Here is an 18065-nt window from a genome sequence, read left to right as displayed (position 1 = left end):
GGATCTCAATCCCATAGAGAACCTGTGGTCACTGTAAATATTGACTAATTATTTATTTTTTTTGCCAATAAAAGCCTTTAAAACTTATGATATGCTTATCGTTGTTTTTCAGTATATCACAGAAACATGTGGAAAAAATTATCTACAAATACTGAAGCAGCAAACTTTGCAAAACACAAAATTTATGTCACTGCCAAAACTTTTGGCCACGACTATAGCTCCTAAATCAGTGAAACATTAGGAGTAGTGAAGAGGACTCCTAAGTCACTAAAACCAAATCGGCAAGTTATGAGCTACTTTTAGGCTTAAGATGTTTTGTGAATACGGGCCCAGATCTGTGGTACAGGTTTTTGTGAGGAGTTTGGCATATTTCTTTGGCAATTTAAATTATTTGTATATTTACACATTTACAACGAGCACCGTTTCACTTCATGAAATATCAAAAATTTTTGTTTACACTTTCTGGTAAAAATATTAAATGTATGATTCATTTTTTTTGCACATTTTTACAGTAACTTTGTACAGTAACGGATACAGCAAAAGGTCGTGGGTTTGGTCCCAGGGAACACACATACTGGTGATAAAATGCTTTGGATAAAAGCGTCTGCTAAATGCATAAATTTATGGTGATGCCACTGGTAGCCTCAGTCTGATTAGGGGACATCCCATTGGTAGCGTTCTTCATTAGAGGGTCGATCTGATTATAGAGGACGTCCCATTGGTAGTGTTCTTTATTAGAGGGTCAATCTGATTAGGGGACAACATATTGGTAGCTTTCTTCATTAGAGGGTCAATCTGATTATGGGACGTCCCATTGGTAGCGTTCTTCACAAGAGGGTCAGTCTGATTAGGGGATGCCCCTTGGTAGCTTTCTTCATTAGAGGGTCAGTCTAATTTAGGGGACATCCCATTGGTAGCGCTTTTCATTAGAGGATCTGTCGGATTAGGGGACGTCCCATTGGTAGCGCTTTTCATTAGAGGATCTGTCGGATTAGGGGATGTCCCATTGGCAGCGTGGTTCATTAGAGGGACTGTCTGATTAGGGGACGAGTCTTCTATAGTATCATTCTTCTGTAAGTACAGAGATTCACAGAAGGTAATATTAATGAACAGCATTGATGATTCAGTTACACAAGTACAAAAATACAATAAAATACAAGACTAGAGAATGCTACTGTCATAAATTGTGTGTTCTAATAAGACACTTGCTCTCTAAATTATGTTGCAAGATCTTTTTGTTTTATATAATTTGTTTTTTTAGCTTATTTGGGAATTTGTGTTTTTTTAATTATTATTATTATTTTATTTTTATTTTTTTTGGCTCTGCCTCAGCTTGAACGTCTGTATTTATGTTGATAAAAATACAGGTCAAAAAACTATAAAGGACAACTAATCACAGTGTAAATTTATGTTACACCATGACACTAAAGTGGGGTCAGAAACAAAATATTATTAATATAATAATATTAAAAATATTAATAACTGTTCTTCACTGTAAGGTGAAAATTATTAGTCAATTATTATTAATACTAAATAAAGTTATTTCTGAAACCACATAACACACAGTGTAACAGACACTCCACTTACAGATCTCACAGATCTGAATCTGTAGTAAATTCTGTTTTTTTAGCAGGCAGACATAGTTAATGCACATAGAATCTCACCTGATCTCGACCTTGATTGTGCTGCATCTCAATGTCTGTTGAAACAATAACAAAGTCAACTAAATACACATTACTTTGGTTAGTTAGAATAAAACTACATTTTCACATCTTTTAATGAGTCTTTTCACACTACACACAATAAATCTCATATTTTCAATCTTGTTAAGTCACCTGTATGTAATACTCACCCTTGTTTGTCCTGTCTTGACACTTACGATAGTAAGCAGCAGCAGCAGCAGCAGCAGCAGCAATGAATAGCAAAATAACACCAACACTTATTCCTGCTATAGCAGCTGGAGACAGTCTTGGATCTGAAACAGCTAAAGACAGACAGTCATTATTACTAGAGAGTGAATGATAATCCATGTTATCTTTGACTGATATTTACACCTTTCTACTTTGATCGGTTTTATGATATTTATTCAACTAATAAATGGCTCCATCTGGTGGGATTTTGAAGAATGGCACCTAAAGCAGCATCATTGCCTTGCTAACTGAACAAGAAACAGTATCACTATTTGTATAAATTTTTTCTGTTGATAACAACATTTTAAAATAGCAAGATTCACAATGTCACATAAAATGCAATGTGAAGTCAATTCCGATAGCCTTGTGGGCATCGTTCCAACATAGCAAGATTCAACAATCTGTGTTTTGTATTAGTGTCTTTTTTGTTTTTAAATCTTGGATTTTGTATTGTTCCTGATTTAACGTCCATATGTAGTCTTGTGCATGGTCTTGGTATTTATTTTACTGTTATCCCACCCTAATTGTGTCCAGGTGTTCCTTGTTTGCCCTTCATTAGTCATGTATTTATCCCTGGGTTTGCCATTATTTTTGTCAATTATTGTTTGTATTCATGGGTTTTGCGCTGTATTCTTGTTCATGTCATAGATTATGTATTAGATTTGGATTCATTAAACATTTTTTTATATGCATATTGATCCAGCTTCCTCACTTAGTTTTCAACAGCACGTTAAGATAGCGCAATTATCCTGTGTGCTGATACCATTACCCTCTCTTCGCCTCATGCTTTCCTGTCTAAAAAGGATGTAAAAATACAATAAAATAAAAAAACTACTGTGACAATTGTGTCAGTTGGCATGCACGTGAAGGTGATAAATGTGGTATGTGAATTAATAGACAGGCACACAGAAAACACACATTAAAGACATGATTTAAAAATATATACCCTGCTTTTAAACATTCTTTATATTACTCACCAGTGATAGTAACATTGAAGATCTTTGGACTGATGCTCCTGCTGTTGTTGATTATCTTTAGTTTATAGAGTCCAGAGTCTGTGGTTCTGGTGTCTGTGATGGTCAGAGATCCAGTCTGATGATCCAGCTGCAGTCTATCTCTGAATCTTATTTTACACTGTTCATCTGTACAGATCTTACTCTGATCTCCACTAATTTGAGCTAAGCGAGTGTTATTAAAATACCATATCATTTTTTCTTGTTGGTTTGTTGTAACACCAGTGTCTAGTGTGACTGAATCTCCCTCCATCGACTCTCCATCTGTATCAGAACCAGACACACCTGAAGAAGAAATTAACAGTTCATTATAAATCACATATTGGTTTATGTAACACATGCAAACAGCAGAAAAACGTACACCAGTCTTATGGATGATCCTAGACAATTGAACATCATACAAACCACATCCTGATTCATATTTTACCCTGTTTGTCTATACATAGCCTATATTTGTGGATTCAGTCAACCAAGTATTGCCATAGTCTAACAATGAATGTTATCGAGTGCACTCATTCAATCCCATAATGCACCACAATAATAAGTGACGTGGCGTGACGTGAGGCCAAGTATGGTGACCCATACTCGGAATTAGTGCTCTGCATTTACCCATCCAAAGTGCACACACACAGCAGTGAACACACACACACACACACCGTGAACACACACCCGGAGCAGTGAGCAGCCATTTATGCTGCGGCGCCCGGGGAGCAGTTGGGGGTTCGGTGCCTTGCTCAAAGGCACCTCAGTCATGGTATTGAAGGTGGGAGAGAGCGCTGTACATTCACTCCCCCACCTACAATCCCTGCCGGTACGAGACTCGAACCCACAACCTTTTGGGTTATGAGTCCAACTCTCTAACCATTAGGCCACAACTTCCCCAACCGTGTGTACAACCGATGTACACTCAGTGGCTAATACCTATAATGCACTATGAGGGTCGTGCCAAATGAATTCCTAGTCTCGACATTAGATGACGCTTTGCTGAGATTCATCTGATTATTACACTGAAAGCACAAAATGTAAAAGCAGCAGCCCTTCTGGTGCACTCAGTAGCCAAATTCGCTCACTTGTTTTCATTCACTCCTTCAAAGTACTGTATCAGTTGACTAATGTAGGGAATAGTGAATGAGGGTATAGAAAGCTATTTTCGAACACAGATGGTTTGTTCTTGTGCATCAAGCATGATTGAGCTTCTGTTTATGTTCGCTGATCAATGTTTATAGGTGAATAAAAATCAAAAGTTAAATCTGTTCATCATGATATAAAACAATCGAGATTCGAGTCTCTTCAGAAAATTTGGACTAAACAGCTAAATTCATGTGTTCATACATATGAATTTACACTACTGATACATTAATCAAATTCACATTCATATTATTTTTACGATCTCTTAATGAACTTTTTGAAGCATCAAAATGGTAGTTACATTTGTCAATGGAGATTTCATTATTCATTATTTAAAATTTCATTGAGAATATTTTCATTTGTGTGTCTTAGGCTTGGAATGACATGAGGGTGAGTAAATGTTGACAGAATTTTCATTTTTTTTGGGGTGAATTAACAATTTACTAGAGAATTTCAGAGTATGTCAGAATAAATTTAAACTATCTATGAACCAGGAAACTGAAAAAAAAAAAATAAAATCAAATTCAGACAATAAAAACATTGATCAATAACATAAAACAGTGGTTCCAAATTAAACTACGAGTATGCAGTGTTGTAGTTATGTCGTCAGTTAAGTCATGAAGTTACAAAAAAAGGCGATTAGCTTAATAGCGATTATTTTCAGGGAGCATTTGCGCTGGACGAGGAACCAGTGGGCCTCAGTGCTGTTCTCTGATTAAAGTTGATTCACATTGAGCAGAAATGATGGCCACCAACGCTGCTGGAGACGTCAAGGAGAACATATGCATCAGCCACTGTTGTCACCATGAGCCTTTGGAGGTGGTGGTGTTACAGTCTGGGCAGGTACTGTGACAAGCCAATACCTTGTGAATGGTACTGTGACAAGCCAATACTACCTGAATAACATCCAGTCACTGTGCCTCTGCATGAGCAACACTGATTTCATCTTCATGGACAACAAAGCCCCAGCTCATCGAGGCCGCATCATCAGGAAACGGCTGCTGGAGGCTGGCGTATCTCAAATGGCGTGGCCTGCACTTTCTCCAGACCTGAATCCCATAGAAAACCTATGGGATCAGCTGAGTCATCGTGTAGAGGGTCGTAACCCAGCACTCCAGATCCTCAATGACCTGAGGGCAGCCCTTCAAGAAGAGTGGGATGCTATGCCTCAGCAGACAACAAGTCGACTTGTGAACAGCATGAGACGTCGTTGTCAAGCTGTAATTGATGCTCAAGGACACATGACAAGTTATTGAGACATTGACATTTTTTGTTGTTAGCTTTTGTTTCAATAAATTGTTTGAGATGAAGAAATTACCAAGTACTTCTACTTAAATGCCCTACTTTCATGATATAATATCACTGTAGCATGAACTTTTTACATATTCTATACATTTCACCCAAAAGTCCAATATCCCTAACTTTTTGTGAATAGTGTGTGTGTGTGTGTAGGCTATAAGAAACTTTTGGATCTTCTGACAAGACAGGAATGTTAATTTTTCAGAGATAAGACACTATATAAATCACACAGACATGCCTGATACCATCACTTTATCTTACAGTAGATACTGAATTAAACTACAACACTCTAAACTGTGCCTGACAGAAGGGGCAACAGCTTTCGCGCATGTCTTTTAAAATAAAAGTCTCGCATTAGGGGGGAAACATTGAATTATGCTTTGTTGTTGTTGTTTCTTTGACTACGCACTCCACGACCCACACAAAACCATCTTGCTAAAGACAACCCACCGTTGAGAAGCACTACTATAAAACATCCAGAAATAAGTATTTTACCAGGCAATGAAAACGACACATAGTGATTGTGCAGGAGATCTGTTAACTGATTCCCTGAAACTTTTGCCATCTCTCCTTAAATACCATGTGATTATAATTAGATTTTTGCACACTATTAAGCGGGTTGCACATGAACAATTGGATGATTAAATGGGACTTTGATACCTGTATTAGGATACACCTTATTTGTATATAGTAGGTATGAGATATTGAGGTGTTTGTTGCCTTGTTTGTCATATACTGCTCCACACTCCAGTCTGGTATGTGGCGATAATGCACCTTTAAAATTGGTTGTCAGCCACCAGTCAAATCTAAAGAAGAAGAAGAAGAAGAAAACCCAAAACCAAGACGGGATCATGACACTGGGACTTTTTGTCACCATAATTTGGTTAAATCGACTCATATAAAAGAATATAGTCTTTTTTATTATTATTTATTTGTTTTGTTTTAATTTCTAGTTTGTTTGTTTATTTGTTTTGATTGGTTTTTATGGTTTATTTTGTCCTACAAGCAAAATCCTGATCCATACTTTATTCCAGTCGGTGGCGGTAATGCACCAGTCAGTTAGGTTGCCAACCGCCAATAAACACCAAAGAAGAAGAAGGCGTTTGTTGCACCATGAACTGTATTCAGTGTGACACATGCGTTTAGTACAGGCTGGTAGGGTTTGTTGCGTAAAAAAAAAAAAAGTTGATGCATGTACGTAACTATATCGGCGTTAATTGCCTATTCTGTTAATGGTATAAGGGGAAACACTGTGGTAGCGGTGCTTTTTGAGGAGTAAGAACAAATTTAACAGACACAACGCGATTAAGACACCAAGAATCGTCGAGAGAGCGGAGCTCAGGCACAGCGCGGATGGAGAATTCACTGAGACCGCTATATCAGCCCTTTGTCTGGACTCAGACAATCATGGAAAACGCAAAATGAAACATGACAGGCCTGCGAAAGCCACACTCTTGGTGACATTTTCTAGCATTTATTGGTGGTTAAACAGCGGTCCAGGGGATGAGACCATTTTATTATACGCACCGAGACATTTTGAATGACACTAAACATCTGTAGTCACTTGTTGTCACATTCAACATTACATGCATTTGGGGTAAGTTTCAGGTGATCTCAGTGTAAGTAGCCTATGTATAATGAGGATGCTACTTTTGTAGTTACGAGTTCAAATGTTGATTCACGGAAAAAGTCATTTGTTTCATCAGGGACGTCCTACCTCTGTCCAGACACAAATGCCTCTGCGTTTAGAAGCGGATGGGTGTTTGTTTCTGCAGTGAAAATGATGCCCCTTGCCTGACCCCACCCCTAAACACAACCACCAATGTGACGTCACCAAATCATGACGCCACCATCCTGCAGAGACTTGCCATATATACAAACATACCTGTTAGTGGCAACTCAGATGTAGTCCTATCTAACATTCTGTGAAGTTGCTTGAACTTTGCTTTTCAAACTAGAAGAACAAAATAGACAATACAAATGTAAAAATAACAGTTTACCCTTAATAACAAACGCAATGTGTGTTATTGTTTTCAGCAGAGTGCAACCTGTGTAACTGTTAACACCTTAAAAATGTTTTCTATTTTCATGACAATTTAATGCACGTTAAGAGCAGATATAAACCGTACTTCGCCTGACCACTTGTGATCGAATAACTGGAAATGCATGTTTTTACTAGAAGTTAACAGGGTCTGAATGTAGTTAGTGTACTGATGTAAAATAAAACATTTAATCACACTATGAGGCCATGCTACTTTTAGACAGCATTAATATACCAAATCACTGTGTAACAGTTAATATCATTATTTGTTTTTGCGCATTTTGATACGTATTGAAAGGTTTGCACACATTCTATTATGTGGGACTATTATTTTGAAACCCAGAGAGAGCCGGTTATTAACGGAAAATCAGTGTTTCACACAGTCTATGTTTCACACACACGAGGAGAAGGTCTGTCGGTTTTGTAAAATTTTGTGTGTGAAATTGTGCCGTGTGTGCTAATAATAATTGCATCAGAGAACTAGTAAAACTATATTAAGAGTTGCGTATGTATGAGTTTAATGTATACCACTTTCGGCTTTTCCGGTGACTTTCTGTAACCAAACAGACACTCATATGAATGTGATGTACAATAAAACATCGCAAAATGATCACGAAAGTCTTGGCCATCATTAGTACAAGGTACGCTACAAAGTGAACATATTTAAAAAACAAAAATTGCTCATTACATTTTCATTCACGACAAAGAAAGCTAAGCTAAGCTAAACTTGAAACTGCGTCACACGTCGTATTTCGATGTATAATTTACCAGATGAGAGATTATAACAAATACATGTCATACAGTGGTCAAACAAAACACACTGACAACAAAATACAAATAATAAATGACTTTCTGTCGAATATAAAGTAATTAAAGCTGGTACGAACTTGAACCGGAAGAGATGTAATGTCTTACCATTGGCGATGAAAAGAAAACACGGGAGAAAAATTAGTAGGTTCATTTGTTTTTGTTTTTTTAAAGAAAAATAATGCAGATGATTGCACGAAGCACTCGGTTCCTTCTCTGCTGTTATCTCGATGATAAAAAAAATGAACTTATAGCTGTTGGTCTGGTATTCTATGTTAACAGCTGCCCCACCTAACGTTACAGGCCATGGCTGAGGGATGCAAACAGGATTTTTTTTTTTAGTGCTTGTATGATGTTATTTGTGTACATGTTATTTTATTTAACTAATAAATGTATAGTACAATTTGTTGTTTAGAATTTGATGTAATAAATGCGGTTGCAGAAATACAACTATTTTGAATGATCGTCTATTCCCTTCACACTTGTTTTGTCGTCATAGCAGCAGTGCATATGTGCTAAGCTGACAAAAAAACTTTGATATAACAAAAAATATAAGAGCGATATAAATAATGTGAAAGCAGTCTTGTGGAAATTAAAATTCTGTCATCAATTTCTCTCTCCCTTGACAGTCTGCAATTCATATGGATTAAACAACTAATCCTTTTTAAATTTTCTGAAGAGACTCAATCGCTTTATATAATGAACAGATTATTTAGGCTTTTATTTACGATCTCTTTATGAACTTTTCTAAGTGTCAAAGTGGTAGTTGTGTAGAAAGCGGAGGAACAGAAATCTAGGGCCCATGATTTCCGTGATGCGGAATCCAGTCATAAAATGTCACGAAATTTGCCAGATTTTGGATGAACAAATAAAAAGTAGGTCAGTATGCTTAAATCAAAACGCGATAGTGTCTGCCCCAAAATGCTATTTAAATATGGACCCTGCATTTGCTGCTTGTCTCTGTGTGAGTGAATGGCGGCGGTTTCGTTTACCACACACATCCGTACTGAAGGTGTTTTAAGCATCTGCCGCCTGAATATATGAGTAGGCCTGCATGAACACACATAAACATAATCTCAAGAACTGCTCTGAGAGTTTTTAGGAAATCAAATAATTAGAGATGCTTTTGATTATTAAAATTTAATGAAACGATTAAAATGGATTATAGAAAATTAATGAAAATCACAAAATTTGGTTAAAAAAAAACGTATTTCACAGGGCCTTAAAGGGGTCATATGATGCGATTTCAATTTTTCCTTTCTCTTTGGAGTGTTACAAGCTCTTGGTGCATAAAGAAGATCTGTAAAGTTGCAAAGACTAAAGTCTCAAATCCAAAGAGATATGTGAGGGGCGTAACATTTCCGTCTCACGCTTGAGGTATTCGGCCAATCACAAGGCACTGGATAGCTGGCTAATCACAGCACACCTCGCTTTTTCATAACGATGAGCTTTGTAAAAATCGAAGCGTTTCAAAAAGGCGGGGCATAGAGGAGAAACAATAATGTACAGTATGTGGAAAATAATGTTTTTTTTTTAACCTTAAACCGCATAAACACATTTCATTACACCAAATACACAAAATAATGTTCTTTTTAGCAGCATCATATGACCCCTTTCAAATTTAATTTTTGTATGTAACTTTCAATAAATTACTATTAAATTGTTTAAATTTCATGGTATCAATTAATTAGACATGCTTTTTGATTCATATTTTTAAAATTAACCATTAAAACTGAGTCTAGAAAAATTAAAATGGAAAAAAATAAATAAATAAATAAAATGGATTTCATAGGACCCTAGAAATCTCTCCGATATCATTTAAAATATCTGCATTTGTCTTTCTAAGATGGTTTGGAATGACATGAGGGCGAGTGATGGTATATGATGGCAGAATTTTCTAAACATTCTAAACAGAATATCTTAACATTCTCAAGATACATTCACTTGAGAGGCAAAATGAAGATATGAAATATTGCTTTCTGAGAAACTGTACAAAATTTAGTTTATGCTTAAAACAAGAACAAATGTCTGTCAATGGGGTTTGAAAAATAGTTTTTCCTTTGGATTAAGTGAATTGCTCTGAGCCCACTGCTATTTGTTCTTGTTTTAAGCAAAAGCTCATTTCATTCTGATACATTTCACAGAAAACGAGACTTTTTTTTTACTCATTCAATTTGCTTCTCTATACTAAATTTATCTTGATTTAAAAATCTTTAGACAATTGTACTGGACTAAAATACTGATGGAGAACATAGCTTTTTTGCTGTGTGATCAGAAGGTAAAGTAAAAGTTATTTTTATATTCTTGTGGATGGAAGCAACGCTATTCGAGCTTTAAGCTTAAAAATACATTTTTGTATATATTGTCCTCGGTGTGAAAGTGCCTTAAGACAGACTGCTGCAAGACTGCTTTTAAACTAAACTTCAGTAATATTGGCTGTCAAACAAAGTTATATTTGCTATAATAATAGGCCTATATATAATATTTATAGTGTATTTGAAAACTTGGTCTGGCCTATGTCCTTATAATCCTGTTGTGCCTTAAGGAAGAATTTAGGTATAAAGAGGAGAATCCAAGAGCAGAGTCTAGTTAAAAGAGTAGAACACACATTCCAATGTGTCTAACTAGCTACCCAAGAAAAAGTTTAAGTCTGGTGTAGCAATTAGTATTTAGCTGTCAGTCTGGCCTATGAACTGTGATTCTTTTTTGACTGTTTTACATGCATCAGTTTTGATGGTTTGGTTCAGTACTTTTTTTACGCTGGAAAGCAGATGTATTTAGAGGTAAAGTCAGACGCTGACTGTGAGGTTCATGCAGAAGAACAGGATGAAGACCAATGGCCACTCTCACCTACAAACTGTTTGTCCACCCAGCAGATCAAGCCGCCTTTCTGCAGAAATCAGACCACAGGTTTCAGTTTGACTCAGATGTTGAGCTGCTCGTGTCACACCTCAGTAAGACTGGCAATAGACTCTTTTAACTTGTTTTTTCATGTACACAATTTAAATATGGATATTCAGCTGAATTATAAAATAAGTAAGATATATTTTACCATATAATTTAAGGAGATTAACATAATAGTCCACTCTTCTGCTTTTGTGTAATTAATATAGTCAGACATCTATACCTTTCAAACATTATCAATGTTAAATAATAATGATGAATGTTGTTTTCAAATATTAATAATGGTTAAAGTCTTTATAAGAACCAGAAGAGTGTTTATATGTACTATATATAACATGTTTTAAGAGAGCATGTGTGTAAACTAGGAGGGTCAAACTCTGTCGTGGGAGGATTCACACCAGACCTCATGTTTTCAGCTAATAGTCTTATGGAACTGTTGACGAAAATGATTCACATGTTTGTTTTGTTCTGTTTGTGCTGGTGGTGCTTGATTGGTAAGTTTTAAAAATGTTTAAATGGCTTAATGGCATTTTTATCTCATATCTGTTTCAGAACATAGTAACAAACTACTGCTGCTGTTTAGATTAGACAGTTAACACTAGCTGTTATCTCAGATCAGATCAAACTGAGATATTATTGTGAGATATACTTTGGATTCTGGTCTGTCAGGCAATATATAGTTACTTATTAAAACTGCAGCTGATTTCAGGACTTGTAAACCATTAGGAGCCTTAATCTGCGCAAAACCTGCTTCTGTTTGATCTTCAGGTGCGTTTGCTGTTGATATGAAGTCAGTGATGGAGGGAGAATCTGTCCTTTTACACCCTGATGTTACTGAAATACATGAGGACGATGACATACTGTGGACATTTGGAAAGGAAGACTCTCTCATAGCTAAAATCAATAGAGAAAAACTAATTTTCTCCACATTTGATGTTCATGATGGGAGATTTAGAAACAGACTGAAGCTAGATGATATGACTGGATCTCTGACCATCATGAACATCACAACTCAACATGCTGGACTTTATCAACTAAATGTATTTGGAGCTGAACATTCATCAAAAGTATTCAGTGTTACTGTCTATGGTGAGTACAGAGTTTATTTGTTCAAATATTTTTGTTTAATAGAATTCTCACAAGTTAAGCTCAATCCACTGCATTTATGGCGTAAGGTTGATTACCACAAAAATAATGATGACTCTAATATTGTTCATGTCGCTGTACTACTGAAATTGTTTGCAGATCGGCCACATTCACTGACATTGTGAGTCTCATTGTATCTCACAGATTTGTGCATTTCTGCTGCAAATAAATTGTGGTTCTGTTATGTCTTCCAGCTCGTCTGCCTGTTCCTGTCATTAGCAGTAACTCTTCAAACTGTTCTTCATCATCATCATCACAGCAGAATTGTTCATTGGTGTGTTCAGTGGTGAATGTGGGTCATGTGACTCTCTCCTGGTACAAAGGAAACAGTTTATTGTCCAGCATCAGTGTGTCTGATCTCAGCATCAGTCTCTCTCTACCTCTGGAGCTGGAATATCAGGATAAAAACACCTACAGCTGTGTGCTCAGCTATTCATTCACTAACCAGACCAGACATCTCAACATTAGTCAACTCTGTTGGCCATGTTATGTCAGTGCTGATATACTAGGTATGTCAGTGCAGCTATGTACTAAGGTTAATTTACGAATCTATTAATTTTTTTTTGTAGATGGGACAGACAAGGTCAGTCACACTTAACAGCTAATTTTGTTAATTACAGATCAGAGTCTGCCTTCATTGAACATGATGCTGATTTCTGCTGCTGCTGGATCTCTATTGATTGTAGCTGCAGCCGTGACATACCTCATCTGCAAGAAATGTAAAAAAACAGGTGAGGAATTCAGTTATGAATGACAAATATTAATTCATGCATTTCAATCAGATATACAGATATCTATACAAGATTGCAAGCTTTGTTGTTTCAAATTGTTTGTGATTATTGTTAATGCAGTCCAGACACAGGAAGAAGACAGAACTGATTCAGCTTTGTGTAAGCCAAAATCACAAAAAGCGGTAAGATCATTTGTGATTATGTTGCAGAAAGACATGTTGCAGTCAGTTATGCTGATTTAAGTTTTGTGTGTAATGTGCATCAGGCAGTCAGTGAACAGACAAGTGAAATATAATTGCCTTCAAAGGATCCCTATACTAGATAGTTTTTAAGCTTGTTTTTAACCTATTTACATTAAAGGGATAGTTCACCCAAAAATGAAAGTTCTGTCTTTAATTACTCCCCTCATGTCGGTCCAAATCCGTAAGACAGAACACAAATTAAGATATTTTTGATGAAATCTGAGAGCTCTCTGACCCTCGATAGACAGCAAGGGTCCTACCACGGTCAAGGTCCAGAAAGGTAACAAGAACATCGACAAAACAGTCCATGTGACATCAGTGGATAAACCGTAATTTTATGAAGCTACGAGAATACTTTTTTGTTGCGCAAAAACACTAAAATAACAACTTTATTCAACAATTCTTCTCCTCCGCGTCACCCTAGCGCCATTTTGGAGAGTACCACCACACATGCGGTGGTAAACAAGGTGCATCGCATATGTGTTCTACATCAGCAGCACCACACGCATTTGTTGTTTATGTGCAGATCAAAGCGCGTGCATGTGTCATGATACTCTCCAAAATGGCGCTAAAGTGGAGGAGAAGAATTGTTGAATATAGTTGTTATTTTAGTTTTTTTGTGCACAGAAAGCATTCTCGTAGCTTCATAAGAATTCATAACAATTAAAGTTGAACCATTTTTCATGGTTTTTACCGTTTTGTTGATGTTCTTGGTACCTTTCTTGACCCTGAAGGTGGTAGGACCCTTGCTGTCTATGGAGGGTCAGAGAGCTCTCGGATTTCATCTAAAATATTTTAATTTGTGTTCCAAAGACAAACTAAGGTCTTAAGGGTTTGGAACGACATAAGGGTGAGTAATTAATGACAGAGTTTTCATTTTTGGGTGAACTATCCCTTTACGTGTTTGTACTGTTTGCAGTGTAAATATTAATATACAGTATTTCCAATTTGCATGGCTAGTTTTAGTTTGCAGACCTAAAGAAGTTAAGTAGCATAAATAAAAAACATTTAGCACAGAAAACCATTACACTTTTCTTAATCCTCATTCTATTTATGATGTACTTCGCTACTTCTGAGACAAACGACAAATGTATTTGCTACGGTTGCTTTGTCGCGTTCAGTGTATACGCAGTGTCTTTTTATGCAATCTAATATATACAGTTGAGGTCAAATGTTTACATACACCTTGCAGAATCTACAATATGTTAATTATTTTACCAAAATAAGTGGGATCATACAAAAATGCATGTTATTGTTTATTTAGTACTGATCTGAATAAGATCTTTCACGTAAAAGACGTTTACATATAGTCCACAAGAGAAAATAATAGTTGTATTTATAAAAATGACCCCGTTCAAAAGTTTACATCAACTTGATTCTTAATACTGTGTTGTTACCTGAATGATCCACAGCTGTGTTTTTTTGTTTAGTGATATTGTGTTATTTAGAGTCCCTTGTTTGTCCTAAACAGTTAAACTGCCTGCTGTTCTTCAGAAAAATCCTTCAGGTCCCACAAATTCTTTGGATTTAAACCATTTTTGTGTATTTGAATGAGATGTAAACTTTTGAACAGAATGAAGATTCAGAATGAAGATGTTCTAAATATAATCTTTTTTTTTTTTCTTCATTTAGTACTGCTCTTCAGAAGCTACAGAAGATACTTGACTGTTTTTCCAGAAGACAAAATAAGTTAAATTTACCCTGATGTTCAAATTAAAAAAGTGTTTTCTTCTGAAACATCAGTGAGCGTTTGAACCTTCAGTAATAGTTGCATATGAGTCCCTCAGTTGTCCTCAGTGTGAAAAGATGGATCTCAAAATCATACAGTCATTGTTGGAAAGGGTTCAAATACACAAAAATACTGGAAAACCAAAGAATTTGTGGGACCTGAAGGTTTTTTCTGAAGAACAGCGGGTAGTTCAACTGTTGAGGACAAACAAGTGATTCATGAACAACTATCACTAAACAAACAAAAAAAAAAACACAGCTGTGGATCATTCAGGTAACAACACACTATTAAAGGTGCAGTAGGAGATCTTGGAAAATGCTAACTTTAGCCTGATAGCACTGAGAGCGAACGTCCCACCTTTCCTACAATCGCCGTCCAAAGCCACGCCCCCTGAACGCATTTACGCTCCCAGACCAGAATACCAGAGACAACATTTCTACAATAAACCACATCAGCGGTTCCGAATGTTCCGAAGTGAAGTAAACTTAAACGGATTTCCCCTGCTCAGGGAGTAGGGAGCAATGAACACTGTGTAAGGATCATATCGATCGGAACACAGTTCATGCACGTAGCTCTCTTCTAACGAGCTAGTTATCTGAATCAGGTGTGTTAACTAAGCGAGACACGCAAAATATGCAGAGCAGGGGGCGCGAGGACTGAAATTTGGGAACCGCTGGGCTACACCGGTGAGAAAACTTTATAAGTACTACAATACCAGGAAGGAAGATCGGGTTGTTGATGTTTTTCTGCCATTCTCGCTCTGTCTGCACAGCGTGTGTGAACGTGCTGATGACGTATCCTGTCTGCGCGAACAGGGTGCGCAGAGGTATGCAGATACATACGTTGACAGGCAGGTAGGAAAAGCAATTAAAACGCTCGGACAGAGCGTTTTGATTGAACGAACATTTCTTTGTCCTACGCCTTCCACAGAATATATAAATATACATATAAATACATTTAGACCACTTAACTTAATGATTGCTATTGGGATGTAAAGAGACTTTCAACCAGCATAACAAAAAAAAATTCTGAAGACAATCACCTCATGTTGACCTCAGTGACATACATCCTTATGAAGTCCTTTGTATCCGATAATGATCTCAAATGTTAATCATTTAGTTATATTCCTGCTTTAACAGATTGCTGTACTACATGATGTGAATGTGACACGAAGGATGGGTCAGGGGCTTTTGTGTGTATGTGTATTTAGGCATATATATATATATATATATATATATATATATATGGAAACAGAAAAACTGGAAAAAAAATACAAAAAATATTGAAAAAACTGTAACTGTTGGCCTTTGACTTTAATGTAAGTTTCCTCTGTCTTTTGTAACTGTGTGTTTGAAACAAAACACATGCTTTGTTACAAAGGAAGCTATAATTAAAGGTTATCAGGTGATTTTGGCTATTCATCATCATAAAATGGCTAAATATACAGAACTCACCCAAGGTCTGCTCACTGTTCATCTAAAGTGTTTTGTCATTAATAAATTACAATTTTGTAACTGTGCATCTCATTCAACAGTTTAAAAAGTCATGTGATGTATATGACTTCAATGTATGATGTTATTTCCTCCAGCTGTTGTTCTTGTGCTGCTTTGTTGATGCTACAGTTCTAAACTTTGAAATAATCAAGACATTCAGATAAACATAGTTAAATAAATTGAAAAAAAAAATCTTTGGTTCTGCTCACTATAGTGGAATGGTCTGCAATTAATTTGCACTCTATGAGTGAATCTGAAGCAAATTTTATATTATTAGTTTCTAAAATGTCGTATCTGGTCCTGATTGAGTGTATTTGTTCCTTGCAGAAATCAAAGAAGGATGCTGTGTATGAAAATTTCCCCAAAAAACGATGATCAAATACTCTATCTACTGGAATGTTAAATATTGGAAGTTAAATACTGGTTGATGACTCGTACCTTTTGGTGTTATTCACATTTATTCTCTAATAGGATGTCTCTGTTTTGTTTGAACTCTTGTATCACATTTTTTGGTGTTATTGTGATGTATGGATTTTAAATTTTTTTTGTGGTTCCAACTTTTAGTTTATCATTTACCTAACTTAAATTATAAAAATTTTAATCACATCCCTTCTCTGTACTATTTTATCATTTACTGTTCTTGTTTTATTCTTTTTAGGAAATTAAATTGAATATCAACTTAATTGCATAGTGATTACAGTATCACACATATACACTATGATTTGCTGGACATTTTGGCAAATTTATTACAAGTACATCAAAATATCACATATCTAGGAAATTACATAGGAGCCTATCTGAATAGCACTATACTTTTACTCACTAGCAGGCATGTGCACGCATAGACATCAAAGGGGGCTTGAGCACCTGCCCTTTTTCTTCCTTGCGAGAAAGTGCCCTTTTTTCTGGGGAGTTTTTTCTTTTTTTTTTTTTTTTAATAAATCGGGTCGGGTCAGGAAATGTTGAAAAACTGTTGAGTTCCGATGCCTTTCTCCCCCAAAAGACTAAGCTACCTGGGCCTCGAATATACAGCTAATTATCCAAAAGGCAAATACATAGTTAATTTGTCTTGCTAGCGCCCATGACTCATGAGCTACCATGTAATAAGTTAGCTAAAGTTTAGCTAAGGCAATATATCATGGGCATATATATTACAATAACACCAAAAGAATTCAAACTATTTATTGTCTTGTGCAAAATAAACAAATTATAAGTGAAAATATGTCCCTCTCTCCTTTGTGCAGTCATTTATTCTAAATATATACTTGAAACTAATAGCATGGAAAACCTGCACATTGTGGCTTAGTTTCCTTTGTTGTTGCCTGTTCTTGTGATACAATTAGTGAATGCTAAAGAAGAACATGGTCTCTATGTGAACTGATCATTTTGTAGACATCTGTTGAAAAAATGAAACTACATGAAACAATTGGGTAAGCGTGAGGGAATTAAAATAAATTGGTAAGTCAGTCAGAGTTGTTAATATATTTAACGTTTTGTTTAAAACAATATGAGAAGTGCCCTTTTTTCCACTTGTGCCCCTGCCCCTCAAAATGTCTGTGCACGTCCCTGCTCACTAGAAATTGATGCTGCTGTTAAAAAAAAAAACACTTTGTAGGATAGCA

At 36.1% G+C, this 18065-nt stretch overlaps 1 protein-coding gene and 1 long non-coding RNA gene across 2 annotated transcripts; one reads left to right on the top strand and one right to left on the bottom strand.

Annotated features, from left to right (window-relative positions):
• Positions 1–345: 345 nt before the first annotated feature.
• Positions 346–1976, bottom strand: LOC107723888 (uncharacterized). Its single transcript, XR_001637983.1, has 3 exons — positions 1853–1976; positions 1665–1699; positions 346–1071 (listed from the first exon to the last, which is right to left on the bottom strand). It is a non-coding gene; the product is annotated as an uncharacterized LOC107723888 (long non-coding RNA).
• A 9580-nt stretch (positions 1977–11556) lies between these two features.
• LOC107723881 (uncharacterized) lies at positions 11557–16818 on the top strand. Its single transcript, XM_016532610.1, has 6 exons — positions 11557–11596; positions 11871–12191; positions 12443–12757; positions 12869–12979; positions 13100–13161; positions 16771–16818. The coding sequence occupies exons 1-6, from the start codon at positions 11557–11559 to the stop codon at positions 16816–16818; spliced, it is 897 nt and encodes a 298-aa protein (XP_016388096.1).
• The last annotated feature ends 1247 nt before the right edge of the window (positions 16819–18065 follow it).

The sequence above is a fragment of the Sinocyclocheilus rhinocerous genome, unplaced genomic scaffold (assembly GCF_001515625.1).
Source record: "Sinocyclocheilus rhinocerous isolate Xijiao unplaced genomic scaffold, SAMN03320098_v1.1 scaffold3077, whole genome shotgun sequence".
Classification (NCBI taxonomy): domain Eukaryota; kingdom Metazoa; phylum Chordata; class Actinopteri; order Cypriniformes; family Cyprinidae; genus Sinocyclocheilus; species Sinocyclocheilus rhinocerous.
Note: the sequence above shows the minus strand (reverse complement) of the source record. Positions and strands in the feature narration are given on the sequence as shown.